Source organism: Electrophorus electricus, chromosome 4, assembly GCF_041902795.1.
Source record: "Electrophorus electricus isolate QZ-2024a chromosome 4, ASM4190279v1, whole genome shotgun sequence".
Taxonomy (NCBI): Eukaryota; Metazoa; Chordata; class Actinopteri; order Gymnotiformes; family Gymnotidae; genus Electrophorus; species Electrophorus electricus.
Window position 1 is genome coordinate 17,090,028 of NC_137500.1, and position 19,104 is coordinate 17,109,131.

Here is a 19,104-nt window from a genome sequence, read left to right on the forward strand (position 1 = left end):
TACTGTATGCATTACTTCATTTAACAGACACTTTTATACAAAGCAACTTACAATTATAACTGAGTATAATTTGAGGATTAAGGGTCTTGCTCAGGGGCCCCAACAGTGGCAATTTAGTAGGGTTAGGGCTTGAACCAGCAATCTTCTGATTAGTAGTCAAGTACCTATACCACTGAGCTGATAATGCATTGTTTCCTTTTTAACTAACTTAGTCAAAACAATCAAAATGCATTAATCACAATCCATCAGACAATGTTGGGACAGAAATAGAACTAACAGTAAGCAAATAAAATTTGGATTTTGGACTGTTCACTAGTGGAAGTAGCAAACACCATTCCTTTTTCAAAAGTTTACTGACAGCAATGACCCAAATGCCACAAAATCATTAGTGAGTCCTTACTCTCATCCATCAGCCATACTTATGATCAAATTTTCTTCTTAAAAAAGTATTATGCATCTTTAAATCTCCTAAACCTTTTTTTAAAATATAAAAACAAACCTCACTTAACAGACAGTGTATCTGTTATAGTGTACACTGTAGCTACCTCAGTTGTTTATGTAAGAAGTAGTCCCTGAAGCCCTGTCTGGTAAACAATGTAATGAACTTGTATTCTTTGGGAATAAATAAAAAAATCAAACAGGCCATTACCACTACTTTGCTGAAAAATAGATATGAAATCATGAATAAGAATATGAAGGTTAATATTTTGTATTGATTTATTCCCATTGACCAGAAAACCCTTGAGCAAGCAGTACATCATCTAAAATCATCCACATGTAGTCTTGACACGGATTGCCACTGCTACACAAAAACTAAAAAACTGCCTCTCATAAAAGAGTGAATTTTAATTTGGTCAATCTTAAAGAATTATATAACTGTAATTATTATATATAATTATATAACTATAATAATTATATAGCTCTTCCATTTATAAGAACGATAGGTGAGAATGTTGTCTACAATGAGTTCACCAAATTCTTACATGAAAACTGTTCTCATGACTTCCAATCAGGTTTCCAGCCACATCATAGTTCTGAGACTGCCCTTGTAAACATCTTAAATGACATTTGAACACTGACGCTGGTAACATTTCTGTTGGTGATTCCTGATCTTGGTGATTTTATCAACCATACCATCCTATAAGACAGACTGGGAAACTGGTTAAGTCCTTGGTTGGTTTGGTTTATATCATACTTAGAAGGTGGCTAATTTACTGCTATTAGCATTTAAAAATCTAATCATATAAAAATCATAAAAATCTAAATGAGCAGTCTTGTCTTGGGGTGTCTCTCAAGGATCCATTTTTTGACTTCTCCTGTTCAATTGCTATGATTCAATTCCTGTTCAATGCTTCCACTAGACCAAGTCTCATAAAACAGCAAAAACTCATAGCTATACAGATGACATGCAGATTTATCTAGTTCTATGAATTCTGTGTCAGTTCCTAGGAAAAAATGCATTTGGATGAACGACATTTTCTACAACCAAAGAACAGACAGAGGTATTATATTTGGCAGTCAGAGGACCTGGCATAATAATTCAGATATGAGCATCAGCAGTAACATCAAATCAGTAAGCTTTTTACCATCTCAAGAATATATCAAAGTAAAAAAAATCATGTCTAAGCAAAAGCATCTCATGAATAGCAATACTTACAGCATTTAAAAAAAAATCAGAACAGTGATGTACATAGATTTCTACATTATTTTCAGATGACATTCCCTTTTATTTTACTTACTGTCAGAAAATCTCTGTGATGTGTTTGGGCTCTACAGGGTATATGAAATCACTCATCTCCTATGTTTTAATGTATAACCCAAGAATAACTTGATTAAATGAGCCATTTGGTGAGCAAATCTATGCCCTCTCTTCCTGATTTATTTTACTGATCCACTGGGTGCATTCCAATAACGTTGCAAGGGCCAAGTACTATGTGCAGGTAATGCAAGTAATACTGATTAAACCACATTTTAAAGTACATTAACAAACTGTGAATATGATTAACAAGAGAACAGAAAATGACTGACTTGGCCTCAGGGTCGTACTCTGCCCATATCCTCTTGAACTCATCCAGATGATGTGGCCCCAGGATTGACCAATCACGTGTCAGATAGTCAAAGTTGTCCATAATGACAGCCACAAACAGGTTGATAATCTGTCAATTGGGAGGCCTCATTAAAAGCATTTCTGAAACTAAATAATATTCCACATTTTGAAACCAAATAATATTCCACATCCAGAGAGACCTGAGGTTGTCTTACATAAATTGACATTTAGATTAAGTTATGGCGTAATGCACTTATTGCTGGGTAGTTGTGACAGTAGGACACTGAATAATTTCAGTAAGACTCTAAGAATCAGGTACTTACTAGAAAGGCACAAAGCATGTAGAAACTGACAAAGTAGATGATAGCAAAGTAACTGCCACAATCCTCAGTGGTAGGACTCTCATCAGAGCCCTTCTCACAAGGGTGGTGAGGGGAGCAGGCTAGCATAATCTCCTGCCATGCCTCTCCTGTCGCACACCTGAACATGAACAAGGAAGAAGCAATACTGGGTTACACTGGAACAGGCCTAGTGTCTTGGGATAAGACATATCTGTGCCCACTAGAGTGGTGCAGTCAGAGAGGGGGGAGAAAGAGAGAGAGATTGAGAATAGCTGACCTGAAGAGCAGGAGAACAGCTTGTGGGAAGGTCTGAAAGTTGTTGTTTCGGTTGATCTGACTGTTGTCTCTCAGTGCTATTTTACCAAACACCTACAGAGTGATACACACAAAAATAAAATGACGTTACCAAACTGGCTAGGCACAAAATAAGGACTAGAAATACACAGGAACTCTGTAAACAGGAGACATAGCCAGAAAATACTGAGTTACCTGCATTCCAATAACAGCGTAGATGAAAAAGAGCATTACAATAAGCAATGCTACATATGGAAGAGCCTGTATAGAGAAATAGACTGATCAGGGAAGTCAAATTGTGCTTGCTACTTAGTCTGTTTTTCTGAAAATTTGCCATATAAAGTCATGTCCTTTAGAATGTTATACATGGTGTTTTTAGCCACTCCTCACTTGGAAGGATTTGATGAAGGTCCACAACAGGGTCCGAATTCCTTCTCCACGAGATAGCAGCTTCACCAGTCTCATCACTCGAAAGAGTCGGAAGAACGTGATGGAGATCCGGGCATTATCTTCAGTGTTCTGTTGCCCCTTTTAGCGTGTTATGGTGACACCCAACAGCACAGATGCATAGCACAAACACACATGCACACAGACAAACCATATGTGCATCACAAAACAACAGACAGAGAGGTCCACCCATGCACACACACAAGTGCATGCACACACACACAACACAGAAACACACAAACATACACAAAACAAATGTATTATTATGTTAATCGGGAAAAGGACTGCATAATTCACACAATAATGGTGTTTTTGTGGTATGAAAAATAAAAATGTTATGAATGAACATAATTCATTATTCGCCCTTGGCTTGCTCACTGGCGGCTTGGACTTTAACATTTGTAAAGCTGCTTTGTGATTTATTATTCATACATTAACACTGAACTGGACATGGTATAAGTTCCTTACTTGGTTTATATTATAGATATGCAAATACAGAGTAATTCTAATCTGGAGTAGGATCTTTTCGCTTGCCCTGCTGTTATTTTCAACTACAACCACAATCAACACCTTCTCTTGTCTTTTGTGTGCAAAATAGTAGGTAGGAAGACAGGCAAGTAGGCCATCAATTCATTATGTTCGGTCCGAATGAAATGAGTGAATGGGTTTTTTACAGTCCTGTGGCTACTACAGATAATTATTTTTTCCTTTTTTTATTGTCAGAGCATTTGATTTATTGATTGCTATTGATGTAAAGAGTATTTAAAACAAATATAACAAAAAAATAATCTACAATAAATTACCTCCTCCACCATTAAGCTTTTTGGTACAAAGATAAGTGGAAAACATGAAAAACCCGTCACTGCAGTTCCACCCCCATGAGGAAATATGTGTTCTTCCCTAATCCACATGAGGAATGCTTTTTTGAAAATGTTTTTTAAAAATACAACTTTTAAAAGGCTAAAAATTTAACTTTTTATAATAATAATAATAATAATAATAATAATAATAATAATAATAACTTTGATTTATATTGCACCTTTTACATCAAGTTTACAATGTGCTTTATATGATAAAGAAAACCAGCAAACAGAAAGGTTACGGGTGGTGACGGGAAGGTTAAATATATGAAAGCATGAAGTGAAAGGTGAGGATTGATTACCATCAGGACGTACCATTGGTCTTACCACAGAGGAAGGGGTGGAGGAGGACGGATCAGCTGGCTTTAAAGAAAGGCAGACAGATCAAAGCTATTGCAGCACAGACCTCCCACTATTTATCTGCCTGAAAAGGTTTTTGTTTTTGTTTTTCTAATAGCTGGCTTATGTAGGACAAGATGGGAAATACTTTGTGTATTTGTAAGCATATTAAGGTGTGTGAGAGTGTGTGTGTTGGCTTTTGAAAGTTTTTTTTTTTTGTGTGTACTAATGTGTGTGTGATAGTATCTGCAGTGTCCAGTACAGGGGTCCTCATAGCATGTCTGTTTTTCTTCCCGCTGGAGGTGTTGCAGCACATGGTTCCTATGCAAGGGAACCATCCTCTGGCCACTCCTGAAACTGCAACCCCAAGCTGGAGAAATGTGTGACTAACTGACTGACTGACTTATATTTACAAAAAGACATATGCACAAATGCTCTTTCATCTTTCATTATTATTGTCATGGGGTGATTACTCTGAATATAATGATAATAGCTTGTATAATGTGTATGTTGTGTATGTGTGTGGGAAGGATGTGAATAGGAGATTATTTAGTACATGTATGATTGTGTCTGTGTGTGGAGGAGTAATGGGTGTATGTCGAGTCTCTAAATGGTATGGGGAGAAATATATTGTACTCTTCACTCAAATCCCCTGCAGTACTACAGTAATCAGTACTGTGCCATTTAAGTCACTTATTTATTGTATAATTTAAAAACATTTATACTATAAATATGAGGATGACTGTTTTAAGAGCTACTAAAACAAGTGCTCTCTGTTTAAAACTGCAAAGGATCTGACAACTGTGTTCATGCATGTTGCACACTGCACAACACTACTGGCTTGGTTGCAGAATTCCAAATGAGCAATTGCAATATTGCCAAAGAAGCATGATTTACCCCGCAGGCATTTTTATTTTGGAGGACTGATGCTAATAAAAGGTATTCTCTCATGTTGCACAATAAATATTGGGAATTGGTTAACCCTGTTCCCTGGCATGCAGTTCGAGAAGAAGAAAGGATATTTTTAATTTCTTATTCATGGATTTGTGTGCTTCTAGACTGTCCCGAAGTTTTATGCACCAAGTCAGGAGAATAAAAAGAGAATAAATTGACATCTCTGCAATTAAAGCAGTCCAGTGCCAAGGTATACACTCAGGGAACAGGGTTATCCAGCATAAAACTCAGGTGAACAAGAGCACTCAATAGGTAAGAGAGAAGAGACAGAATATGATACAGATAAAAGAGATAAAGTGCAGAATTGACAGACAGAGGTAAAGGCATTCAGAGGGAAGGATGCAATGTAGGCATCATCAGCAAGACAGAGTTGGCAAACACGTCCTTCTCACCATCCAACTATAAGTCAATAAAAAAAAAAAAAAAGAATAGGCCTTTTAGAAGGCACTGTAAACTAGTGTCTTAATGGTTTGTGCTTAATTTTTGTGGCTAAAGCAATGCTCTTTCTAAAGGAGAGCAGAAGGACTAGGCTTATACTGGTCTAATCATGAACAGATAGAACGGGGCTGACTATCAGTAAGACTTCTACAGCATCATATATCAGGACTAATTAGTGTAACTGTATCAAGCTTCATGGAAAAGTGTAAAGGTTTTTTTCTCTCAAAAGGAAAACAAAATGGCAATCCAAACATAATGCTGAGGCCATGCTTTCCGGTTAAATGAAGTATAAATAAAAATGGACGAAAGGCAGAAAACTCAAACCAAAGTTAGGTCGTTGCAGAGAGGGTCTCTGTATAGCACAATAGGAGATATATCTCTGACAATTCAAGTGTCTATCTATCTATCTATCTATCTATCTATCTATCTATCTATCTATCTATCTATCTATCTATCTATCTATCTATCTATCTATCTATCTATCTATCTATCTATCTATCTATCTATCTATCTATCTATCTATCTATCTATCTATCTATCTATCTATCTATCTATCTATCTATCTATCTATCTATCTATCATTATGGTCTACTAAAAAGTATTAATATTATGAATATGCTGGCTCTTTAATGAAGTGCATTCTACACTTTTGTTTCCTAAGAAACATTGGTAATACATTATGGTATGTGTGATAGTTAAATCTTCATAAACTCTTTGTGTCATACTGTAATATAAGGTTACTAGTAACGTAATACTTCAAAAGGGCTACAATGCTTTGAGTAAAATGTATATTAACAGTACATAAAGGATAGAAGTTTACGATTATAATGGGACACCTAAAGAAAAAAGATTTGCAAGGAAAACAATCAACCCTAATATCTAAATTATCCTCTCATTTTTAAAAACTATTGTCTCTTGATAGATCAAAGCAACCTAAATTAGCAAGGAAAATAAATGTTGCTACTTCTTAAGTACTCATATATTTCACCTGGAGGTACAGATAGAGTACGATGCTAATAACACCAAGATCATGGGATCGATTCCCACAGAGCTTATGTAGTGATATACATGTATGTCACTCTAAGAATGTCTGCAAAATGCCATAAATAGTAACATATCTTTATTCTTTACAAATACATTTTCAGAACTATCAGAATATATCTCCTTTATCTCTTGCTATACATTGTGGTACATGCTCATGGGTGCAAGTGCAACTCAAATAGTGAAAAGCTACCAAACCAAAAAAAAAGGAAAAAAGATAAAAGTTATAAAAAGAACAAAACTAAACCAAAGATAACCTGGGAAAATGCAATAGCTTAATTTCTATTGTTCTCGGGGAGAAAGATGCTGTGTGCAGGCAAGCAGGCTGAAAGATAGACTACTTACGTTAACCTCTGTGATAGCTATGTCAACAACGCTACCCACTACTATGAGAGCGTCAAATGTATTCCATGCATCGACAAAATAATGCTGCATTGGGTGGGGGGAAATGAAAATAAATGAAAGTAAAAAAAAAAAGAGAGAGAAGAAAAATAAGAAAGAAAACAGTTACATATGAACATTGATTTCTTGAAAACATGGGATAAATCATAATGCCAAGAGACAGGTGTGGAAGGGAGTGGAAAAAAAGAATTGTTTCCAAGACATGGCGGAGAGGACCTGTAGGCAGTCATGCTTGCTGATGGAAAAAGAACATCAACAGTAAGACAACTGTCACAACTGCACTGAAAAGAACAGGTTGGTCCCCTTGGTTAGTTTAAGTGCATTTTGTTAGTCACAGTGGAAAATAAGTATGTCGCAGTAAGTTTGTGTGTTCTCTCTCTTTCTCTCTCTCTCTCTCTCTTGCTCTCTCTCTCTCTCTCTCTCTCTCTCTCTAAATCAGAGTCTTTAGAGCATCACCTATGACATTGTAATACTGCAAACACTACCAGCTTTTCTTGTTCCTCTACAACCAGATGTTCTGAGGCTTGCATATCTAGCTATACATCAAAAATCCCAGTGGCCATGTTGCCTTCAGGAGAGGTGGAACTTGAAGAGAAAAAACAGCAGCCGGACATAGACGAAGAAAAGGTAGGAATCACATAGGAGTAAAAAGGAAAGATGGAGAGAATGGAAAGAAAAAGACAAAAAGCGATAGAAAAAGATAGAGTAAGGGAAAGGGTGAAAGAGTGAGAAAGAGAGAAATAGAGAGTGCATTCTGTGGATCGGTGTACTTACATTTATTTCACTCAGAATGACGTCTATAATGCTGCCAATTACGATGAGGAAGTCAAAAACATTCCAGGGGTCACTAAAGTAACCCTATACAGGACGAAGGGGTAGTTAGACAGGCAGCATCAACCATTAGCAAGACTGCATACCTACCATTCTCCTCTAGCAGTCTGGACTTGGGCAGTTTTTTGAGCAAAAAATAAAAGTCTCAGCCACACAAAACAGCATCATACACAAGCTGAGGAACATTTTTCACAAAACTCTTTCAGAAAACCACAAAGTAACGTCTGCAGTCTCTCAGTCATCAATTAATGGATACGAATGTGTTAAATAATATCACAATTATTTTTTACATGCACCATAATGTAGACATCCTTTCAGTTAGAATATACCACAAAAGTGCTGCAAATGTTGTAGCAGGAAATACATATGAACTTGCGAGTTTTCAAGTTTACTGTGACACTTTAAAAAGGTGCTAGAATCATCCCTGCGGAATATTGTACCTGTCACTCCCAGAACAGCATTACCTTGCTCTGCCTTGCCTGACTATTAATTAAAGGAAAGTATAAACATCATTATGATGCATACCTGTTAAAGGACATATATATAGCCCTGGTTGTGGCTTTAGTCATGGCAAAATCTTTTGTGACTGAGGAAACAGGCAGGAAGCAGTAGACATTCAGTATGGGTAGCAGGTGAAATCAGCTATTTTCAACCAATCAGGTGATGCAAATCATGAAAAATGTGAATGTGTTTATTTCCAATGGATAACACATCACTCTCTCTAAGAGGTTTGACAGAACTATGACCTAATGCAATGGATTTCTCAAGCAATGTCCCTTTATTTCATTCACTTGTCACCTGGTTCTGACACAGCAAGCATAGCCAAAGCTGTATGGATGCAAGGGGGTTCTGTAGTCACAGAATACCAGCAGTTCATAGAGAAGTTTAAAATGGTGTTTGACCACAGCCGGGTTGATGACAAGGATTCTGAAGAGAGGCTGTTACAGCTCTGATGGAAGTCAGGCCACAGCATAGAAAGCACTTACTTTTCATATGCTGAGTATGCATGGAACGAGCCTTGTTTGCATGCTGTTTTCCACCGCAATACATCTGAAAATTGAGCACAAACAGGCTCATTCTACACCCTCTGGGCCTTCAACCCCAGAACCAGATGTAGAATCAGTGTATCTGGGATATTCATGACTTTCGCCTACTGAGAAAATGCATAGAGCTAATCTCAGTTTATGCTGGTACTACAGAGAGTCATCACATAGCTCACAAAAATTTGATGGCAAAAGCTCATCGGATGTTGCATACAAACCTTTCCACAATACCAGTAACTATATACATGTGATGCCTCAGCTGTGTTCCATGCTCTCGTAGAGAGCCACCAGTTGTCTGGAGCCACAGACAACTTCGTTGACATACAACTAGCCGAGTCATTGGCAGTTCTTCTACATACTCTCCCTTTTCCTTTGTCAGTCCAAGCTTTAAGTGGTCTTCTAGTGGGCAACAGTGTCATCAAGCAAAACCTTGCACTACTCACGATATCCATAGGAAATAAGCACAATGGAATAGCTCACTACTTCTGTGATTCCTTCTTCCTGTTTCAGAAATACCTTCCCTGTGATGTAGCTGCTTGCACCTGATGTTAGTCAGACTGAATGACTACTGCATATCTGCTTCCTGCCTGTTTTCTCAAACATAAAAGTACCTGAGATATATATATATATATATATATATATATATATATATATATATATATATATATATATATAAAATATCTCAAAGATGAGTCAAGGGCACACTGGATTAATGGAGCAAAATAGGAAAATGCTGAACATAAAATTGTTCAATTTCAACATGTGGAAGTGTGTGACTGAGAGAGAGAAAGTGTGAGAGAGAGGATTTTCACTTAAATAAAACTACATCCAACACTTTGGGAAAATCCCACACTGGGTCTTAATTAGTGTTGTTGTTATGTCATTTTCAAATGTTGAGGAGTGTAAATAAATCTCAAAGAAAAAAAACTGTTCTTTCTCTGTAAAGGAAAATCCAACCAGAAATAAACCACAGAACAGTAAGAGATGACAAATCACCTTGGTGTCCAGAGGAACCCTGAAATATTAGTTATTAAACAAAATACACAACACAGTGGTGTGCTTTGCACTTGAGGCAAATGCATGCAAAGACAAAACACAGATTCTCTATAGCAAACATTTTGATTACATACACTTTTACAAAGTAGAAAAAGACTAGTGAACTGATTTTACAAACTGGAACAATGTTTCAGACTATTCAGACTAGGCTAAACACTGGCTGCAACCAACCCAAGACAGATGTCTCCATTTCAGTCTGAAACATTCAATTTCTGGACATAGTCACCAGTATAGTGTATAGATTTTGCTGTGTTGTATGACATAATTTTTTTTTTTACTGGAGATTCAATAATTGAATCAAAAAGAATGGGGCTGCAATATATATTTTTAAATGCTCATATATATATATATATATATATATATATATATATATATATATATATATATATATATATATATATATATATATATATATATATGAGCAACTTGAAAAAATAACCAGACTGTATGTAAGACATCTCTCCCAGTATGGTTTGCTATGTAAAGAAAGACAATGGAATACATGTTTAATTTTCAGGACACAAATGAAAATTGGTTCTGACCTACGATGTGCTTTTCAACAGGGAATCACTATTACAGTGAAATAAACTTTTTATGAAATTGTGAACTTTTGCTATGGTAGCTATTTCTATGTAATTCTATAGAACATTCTAAAGGTTTTAGCAGTTCACCCAAAAAGAAGATCTGTTCTAATTATATATACAGGAATGGAGCCCTGTAGCACTGGTTTAAATTTAGGGAGCAGACCATACCCTGGGCTTGAAGGCAATGAGTTTGAGGATCATCTCCACAGTAAACAGACCAGTGAAAAGCATGTTGAGGATGTTCATGGCATTGTTGAAGGACGTGGACTGACCATGGTGCTGTAGAAAGATACAAGAGATACTCAAACATACTGACTATGTTTACAGCCATGCAGTCTGTCTCATTTATCCCAATAACAATAAAAATAAAGCACTCAATCATTACTTAGCAAAGTCATTGAACATCAAAAATCAGTTAGCCCAGTCTATTTAAAACACTCATCCATCCATCCACCTATCCAGGAATCTAACCAATGTTTTATTCATCCATAGTTGTGTATTCTTACCTGCATTGCCAAGCAGATGGTGTTGAGTAGGATTAGGGTAAACATCAGGTATTCAAAGTAGGTGGAGTTGACCACGTACCATACCTTATACTGGTATGGGTTTTTGGGAATGTACCTGCGTAGTGGTCGTGCCTTTAGTGCATACTCCACACACTGCCGCTGTACCATGGACATAACACATAAACAGTTGTACATGCAGAAAGTCAGACAAGCAGGCAAACACAATTGAATTTTATCAACAAATTTTGAAGAGAAATATGTGCTGACAACTCTTCATTTCATGACTTAAACTAAACAGCAACATTGATGAGTAGCTTCTCAAAAACATAACTATGGCAGTATGTCTCTTTAATTTCCCTTGACAGAAAATAAATGCATAAAATAATATGTACTATTAGTAGACATCTACATGCCACAGATCACAAAATGGCTTTCTGCTTTCTTCAATTTAATGCATGCATCCATTGTACAAAACTAATATTAACTCATGTCCGTTTAGCAAATGTCACTAGCTAATGTAAAACAAATGACTAACATATAAATAAAACTCATCATAGTTTTAAAGAAAAGACTAAAACCAAATTGAGTATTCCTTTCAAAATTAATACTCATCATTAAAACACTGGTCTAGAGCTGGAAAAATGTTTAATTTGCACTTGAGTATATTACATAAATAAAATAAACATATTTGGTGTACACATTTGTCCTCAAGTAGTTCAAATCAACAAAAAAAAATGACATTACATTATGGTAATACTAGTTTCCAAGTTTTTCCTGTAATCCTTAATATTAGGATTTTGAGTAGGAGCAGATGGTCTTGTATTTATATACATACAGCCCTAAATAAATTGCCGAAAGTGAACCATGGTCTCCTGGTAATTATCTCTATAAAAATAGCTGTTGAATTAAAATTGCAACCACGAAGCCACACACATTTTTAAGCCGTCCTGTTCTTGTTCTGTACCTGGTTCTTGTCCAACTCGCAGTTCTTATACTCCTGCTCGCCCTGCTCCTGGAACGTGACAATGACAAAACCTACGAAGATGTTCATCATGAAGAAGGCGATGATAATGATGTAGATGATGAAGAAGATGGAGATGACCACACGGTAGTTGTAGATGGGTCCTACATCTTCAGCATGGGAGTCTATGGCTTTGTATAGGAGCCTGCAAGTCAAGAAAGAATGTTAAAACTACCTTTATACTACCCAATGCTCATTGGAAGAGTTAGAATTCACAACTGTGAACTGACAAATGTAATTGTAAATATAAATTAAATTGTAAAAATCTGCTTCATTAACAGCTTACTGATGCTCACTCATTATACTATGTCGTAAACCCAGTTATCATGAACTAAAACATAAGATCTTGGAAAATGCAGATCTTTTTCATCATAAAAGGCTCCCATCCACCAGAGTTCACACCAGAGTTCATTGTGAGCTGATGTACCACAGAGCATACTTACCCTATGAACTGCAGTGTTCTCACTAAATGTGGACATTTATATAATTACTAATCCTTATATTGTTAAATCTTTGTTTTGTTCTCTTAAAACTTTGTTCTGTACATGCCTGTAAAATTCTCTTGCATAGTCCCTCACCTAGATTCTTGATAAAATCATGATCACATAATAAACATTCTTGCATCTGAAATTAAAAAAGATTATTCCACTGATGCCTGATAAGCCTGCAGTTATTGTAGAGTACAAAGCAAATATGTACCCACTAAGACCACTGTAGGTAACTACTGATGTGCAGCAAAACCACTAAATCAGTCAAATCACACCCGTTCTGCACATTTGAGAACAAGGTAAAACTAATGTGTACTTTCCTGTGTACAATAAGGCAAAGTAATAATGGTTGGGGTGTGTGTGTGTGTGTGTCTGTCTGTCTGTCTGAGATTGACATACCCTGGCCATCCCTCAAAAGTGGATACAGCAAACAAGGCCATCATGCCTTGCAAAACATCATCGAAGTTGAAGTCACTGTTCTCCCAGATACGCAGAGCTCTCTCTGGTTTGCCAACATTACCATCTTTATACAGGATATAAGTCCCCCTGTAAAACACACACACAGGAACGAAACAGCATTCACCCAATACCAAAGTTTTTTATATTGCAAAGTTGTATGTGAAAATAAAGTTTTTCTCTATGCAGTTCAGAATCTTATTAGTATTTCCATGGTGAAGGCAAACTGCCAGTGCCTACTTGCATTCTGCTTCCGTCTGTTTGGAAGAGTCTGTGCAGTAAGAGAATTTGCCCTGGAAAACAGAAGTGAGAATATCAGGAACCTTGACCAAACCTTTTGTGAAGTGTATTTTCCATTCCTAATAATAATACAATTATTATTTAAAATTAATTTAAGTTATATGTGTGTGTTTGCACCTTAAAGAGCTGTACTCCAATACAAGCAAACATGAACTGCAGCAGAGTGGTAACGATGACAATGTTCCCAATGGTGCGGATTGCCACAAACACACACTGCACCACATGCTGTAGATTTAAATAAACACATACTCAGCAGTTTGTTGAGGATGTGTCATGCACAGCAATACTGATAGAGGTCTCTTAGTGAGAGAAAGAGGAAGAGACTGACTCACTTTGAGGCCCTTGGCCCTGTTGATGGCCCTCAAGGGTCTGAGGACTCTAAGAACTCTCAAAATCTTTACTACATTAATGGCACTCGACCTGCGGGGCACAGAATTGAGTGGAGCAGAGCTCACTCTAACAGTTCCAGTGAAACACAAATGAGAACTTACACAATGTGCTGAGAGTATATGGCGCTATATACTCTGGATCTGAATGATTATGTAGTGGTTTTGTAATGTGCGGTGGCCCGAGTGCCGCAGGGCGAGAGGTTGGACACACAGACTCCACCGACTGGGACGAACATTTATTTACATTTAACATGAAACACTAACAGCACTCACAAGAATCACTCAGGCTTAATACAAACAAGAAACGATTAACATTAAACACGTACGGTGAACACTAATACAATGAACACTGACTGTCACATCTCCACGTTACGTCGACAACACCTTGCACTCTTTGCCACGGGTTTATATAAATTTAGACAGACGAGGTGCAGGTGTGTTTACACACAAACAGCCCTCCCACTGTACATGGTGGGCCCAACCACCTGACTCGGGGGAGGCGAGCGTTCCGTGACAGGTTTCTTTATATGTTGTTAACACAACCTTAAATACAGAGATTGACTCTGTCAATGCTGTCTGTAATCACATTATTATTGTTTTTAATAAAATCATGTTTAAGACACACTTAAACAAAAATAAGATGTAGAGAACGTAGCCAGGTGCTAAAAAAAACAAATTGCAAAATGTATTAAACATTCATAAACTGCATGGATATTCATTTACATCATATATGTTAAACACACAGGCCTAGAGGTTTGATGTGGCCTATAATTTTCGATTTGGCCCCTGCAATGACAATTGAATCTGCATAGTACTACAACTACCCATTATAGTACTGTGAGCTACACACCATGCATTGTTCAGGTTTATGAACTCACACATTTTGCTGGATTTGGAAAATACACCATTGGGTCTACGTGATTTGCCCTGTACTCACTGAATCCCTGAGGAGATGAGAGAAACACTGACCACCACCAGATCCAGAATGTTAAAGTAGTTACGACAGAAAGAACCCTTATGGAGGAATGCTCCATATGCTGTCATCTGCATATATGAGAAACAGGAATTAGTAAAGGTATGAAAGGTAACAATGCATCTAGCAAGGAATAATGCACAAAAAATGTAAAGAGAGTTTAAGCAATAATGAAAGTGAGAGAAATGATAACTGATGATAATCTTGGTAAGGTAAGTAAACAAATCACACATTTTACCTTTAATATGATCTCTATTGTAAAGAGACCTGTAAACACATGATCTGCATAGCCTAGAATCTGCAAGCAGAAACAGATATACCCATATAAAAAACTCTATGCCATATGTGACAGAGCTACACCATGTCTGTGCATGAACCTGTAAGAAGATCTGTACCTGATTTCTGAATGAGTCACTCTTCACTGGGTCCTCTGCAGCCAGAGAGACGCTGCTCAGCAGAATGAAGAAGAGGATGAGATTGGTGAAGATATTGTGGTTCACAATCTTATGACACAAAACCCGAAACCTATGACAGAAAAAGAAAGCGACATAGAGAGAAATAAAGACAGAAGGAAAGAGGGTGAAAGAGAGAGAGATTGTCTTGAATAACATTTCTGAGAGTCTAGGGGAAAGTTAACTAAGGGAAAGTATTACAAAAGAGCATATTTTTCTACAACCACATGCATGGGTGTGTGGTGCTGATACAAAATGTATGACTGGAGAAGCAAGGTGAGGTTTTAGGCCTAAACCACCTCTTACTTGTTGGTATGGCTGAAGATGAAGAAGGCTCTGGCCTCAGGCATGGGAATGGCTTTCTCCTTCAGCTGAATTTCAGAAAGTGGTCGTGGCCTTGGACCAACTGGCATCTCTGGCTCTTCATCATCTTCCTCCCCTATGGTGTAGGCAGTTGAAAGAAAAAGTGAATAAAGCAACCTTGTTATGGCAGACATATTTATGGACATATTATGGCAGCAGTTACTTCTCACCAATAAATATGGTCAGAATAGAGAAAAAATAAATATGTACCCAGCATCATCTGAACACCCAGTGGAATACAGGGAAATGCTGTAGAGTGCATTTACAAGGTAAATTCTAAGTAAATTAAGCCACTAGTCACTAAAGTGAAAAACACACAGAGGATAAATAACAGAACAGCAAAGCAAATGTTGCTGTTTTTGGTGTTAATTTGCCTGGCAAGTTAAAGAGAATACAATACAATAGTTTAATAGTGTCATAGTATACTATAGTTTAATAGCTTCATATTAATTTAATACCAGTGTATAATACAAACATTGTCAAAACCATCTAAACTATAACTATAGTAAGGGGCCATCTCTATTTTAATACATTTAGTGTTCAAATTATTACATGAGCTTATCTATGGCTGCACCAAATAGGCTGTGTAGTGAAGATAAACCACAAATTATTTCTCTGATGAAACTCTGATCTGGCCAAGGTGAGCTTTCAATCACCCCTGGCCCAAAGACAGGAATCAGGTCTCCCTTATCTGAATAAACAAAGCCATAAAACAGCCAAGCTGGTGGCTTTATCATTCTTTCTGATAAGCTTGGCTTTCTGAGCTTTCTCCTTCTTCTTAGGTGTCATAAATCCACACATTGCAATGCAGGAACCTCTTATCAGCCTAGTTATACATCAAGGAACTATGACCATAAATTCCACCTGACTCAAAAACTTACCAAGAAAAACCAACTTTTCTCATACCAACATCTCAACATTTCTCATGTTCAGACATGTACATGTTTCTTGTCCCACAGCTTCACAAAAATAATAACTTGCTATTGTAACCTACTGTGATGTCAAATGGTAATCAGCCTGTAATGTATGGCTATTTTAATATAATCTTCAAATTGTGGTGCCTCATTCTATTATTTGATTTGTCCATTGTTTCATTATTCTTTTCATTGATTGTTCCTTATTAATTGGCATTATTCATCCTGATCAGTTCTCTTGCATGCTGCTTACCTCATGTTTATTGTAAGGAAACACCAATCCTAATTGTGTTTTCTAGAAATCTTATATGAACCAGTTAAACAAAATATGTTAAAGTCAGTAGTTTGTAACTTTAATAGGAAAGGAATTAAATTGAGTATCCAATTGCTTCAACCAGCCTAGGGTGTGACACTTTGTTTACAGACTTCATGAAGTAGAAATTGGTAGTAAACGTATGATTTTCTTTGATTGATTCGTGGTGGATCTTACTAGAATGTCTTACAGGAATTCTTTTTCCCCCATCATGAAAACAAAAAGCAAATTGAATATGCCTGAACCAAGTCCCTTTCCCCAACATAAACCTAGAAAGTTCAACCCCCTATTCAGTCTCAGTGTGACGCATGAAGCAGGGAAGGGGGGGACGGTCTGTGAGAGAAAAGGCCTAGGAGTAGACCTAGACTCCCTAACCGAGCCAGCTTCGAAAATCCAGTGCCGCAGATAAAGAAACCTAGTTGTCTCATCATCATCTGTAACGGGACGCTACCTCCCACAAGTCACATGGTACAGCCTGCTTGGGGGGGGGGGGGGGGTTCACTCTTGTTTGTAGCCACACCCCCATGAGGGTATGCACCTATATGGGGTTAAGCGTCAATGTTCATTAGGCTATTTAAACACCGGTCAGTGCGCCCCTCACTGTTGGTCATTTTTTGTTCGTCAGTCAGAACATATGTTAGTGTCCATGTTTGTCTAGCCTGTTACATATTTATCGTCAGTGTTAAGTGTGTCACTGTTCATTGCTGATGATATGTGAGTACCACCGTTATCTGTTACATGTTGTATCATTAAATGTTTCACAATGTCAAGGGAGTCTGTGCGTCCTGTTCCATGCCCTGCGGCACTCAGGCAACGTTACATCATCGGCCCACATTGCTCATGCAGGGTTGAGCCAGCAAATAAGTAAATCAGACACTCTATCATTGCCTCCCAGATGGTTTGATGGAAAATGGACACTTTTCCTCAGGACCACCAAGATGGTTTGACATGGTCAAGTCCATTAAGTCGTAAGGACAGGTATTTTTCTTTTGCATTACCAGTTGGTTATATCATAATTAGATCATTAACTCTTTAGTCCCATCTACAATGCAGTCTCCTCAGTCCTATAATTACTTCTCTCTCTGGCTGTTGCACAAGTTTTTCTTTTTTCCTAAGCTTTCCTGTTATATTTTTAGTCATGCTTTCTCAGCATGAATCTCATTTGGTTAATACATTTCCTTTGTTAGTCGTTGTTTAGTTTGATAAGTAGACATACCAGTTGATTATTCTCATACGTTACTTAAAGTTTTTCTTTTCTTTTCTTTCTTTTTTTCATTCTTTCCTTCCTTCCTTCCTTCCTTCCTTCCTTCCTTCCTTTCTTTCTATTATTAGGTAGCTACTTTGGCTACTTTGGTAGATAAGGGTACTTTGTTAATAAGGGTGGTGGTCCAATTAATCTAATTAACTATGATTAAAATATACTACAGTTGCCATACATTTTTCAGGCAAGTTGTAATTTTTATGTTGTAGTCCACTACTCCAAGAAGATGACTGACATTTTGGAGTCTTGCACCATATTAACATGTGTGAACCTGTATGGTCTCTTTCGTGGTTGACCTGATTTTGACCAAAGTGTTAGCATAAATAGTATTTATACAGTATCTAAGTAAATATTATTTATTTTAAATATAGTAGAGTAGCTTTTGGAATAGAAGAAGTGCCAGAGAAAGCCATTTTACTACAATGAGCACACTGTTTACTTAACCAATGTAACAGCAACAGAAACATGCTAAAACATGTTTACTAAAACAAACATGATGGTAAGACATTATAACACCTAATTAAACTATGAAAAAAAGACACAACTAAATAAACCAGATACATTAACACAGATCAAGTTTTTTACATTTAAATATTTAAATTTAAACTAGTTACAGCCTGCAAGGACGTGCACGGCATTTTGGGATTCCTCGCCATGCCCTCCCTGCTCTCTTTCTCTCTGTCTCCCTGAAGACTTTGTGTACTACACTGACATGTTTACTATATGATATTAAAGTAACATAATCGTCATGGTAGCTAAGATACAGAAAACTGCCATGGTAATCGATTTAGCAGTCTCAAGTGATTGAAACATACAAAGAAATGAAGTTTAAAAAGTTGTAAAAATACCAGGATTTGAAAGAAAATATAAAGAATGTGGAAGATTAACACCAAGGTTGTTCCAGTGGTGAAAGGGGCACTGTGACCCTTAAACTGGAGTGACTCCAGCAGATGCCAGGAGTAACAAAATCAATCCAGTCCAAGTGTACTGG

At 37.1% G+C, this 19,104-nt stretch overlaps 1 protein-coding gene across 23 annotated transcripts in view; it reads right to left on the bottom strand.

Annotated features, from left to right (window-relative positions):
- Nucleotides 1-19,104, bottom strand: part of cacna1c (calcium channel, voltage-dependent, L type, alpha 1C subunit) — a 185,268-nt gene that overhangs the window by 18,679 nt on the left and 147,485 nt on the right. For 14 of the 23 annotated variants that reach the window (XM_081712714.1, XM_081712708.1, XM_081712718.1 and 11 more), the window contains 19 exons: nt 15,569-15,701; nt 15,206-15,335; nt 15,049-15,108; nt 14,775-14,881; nt 13,781-13,868; nt 13,566-13,673; nt 13,389-13,441; nt 13,092-13,238; nt 12,148-12,349; nt 11,184-11,342; nt 10,846-10,956; nt 7,938-8,021; nt 7,107-7,190; nt 4,305-4,352; nt 3,073-3,210; nt 2,878-2,943; nt 2,666-2,757; nt 2,371-2,527; nt 2,029-2,156 (listed from right to left, as the gene is read on the bottom strand). In XM_081712714.1, coding sequence (XP_081568840.1) covers nt 2,029-2,156; nt 2,371-2,527; nt 2,666-2,757; nt 2,878-2,943; nt 3,073-3,210; nt 4,305-4,352; nt 7,107-7,190; nt 7,938-8,021; nt 10,846-10,956; nt 11,184-11,342; nt 12,148-12,349; nt 13,092-13,238; nt 13,389-13,441; nt 13,566-13,673; nt 13,781-13,868; nt 14,775-14,881; nt 15,049-15,108; nt 15,206-15,335; nt 15,569-15,701 — 2,095 coding nt within the window. The remainder of the gene's footprint in view (nt 1-2,028; nt 2,157-2,370; nt 2,528-2,665; nt 2,758-2,877; nt 2,944-3,072; nt 3,211-4,304; nt 4,353-7,106; nt 7,191-7,937; nt 8,022-10,845; nt 10,957-11,183; nt 11,343-12,147; nt 12,350-13,091; nt 13,239-13,388; nt 13,442-13,565; nt 13,674-13,780; nt 13,869-14,774; nt 14,882-15,048; nt 15,109-15,205; nt 15,336-15,568; nt 15,702-19,104) is intronic. The other 9 variants (XM_081712723.1, XM_081712721.1, XM_081712716.1 and 6 more) reach the window with 3 other exon arrangements.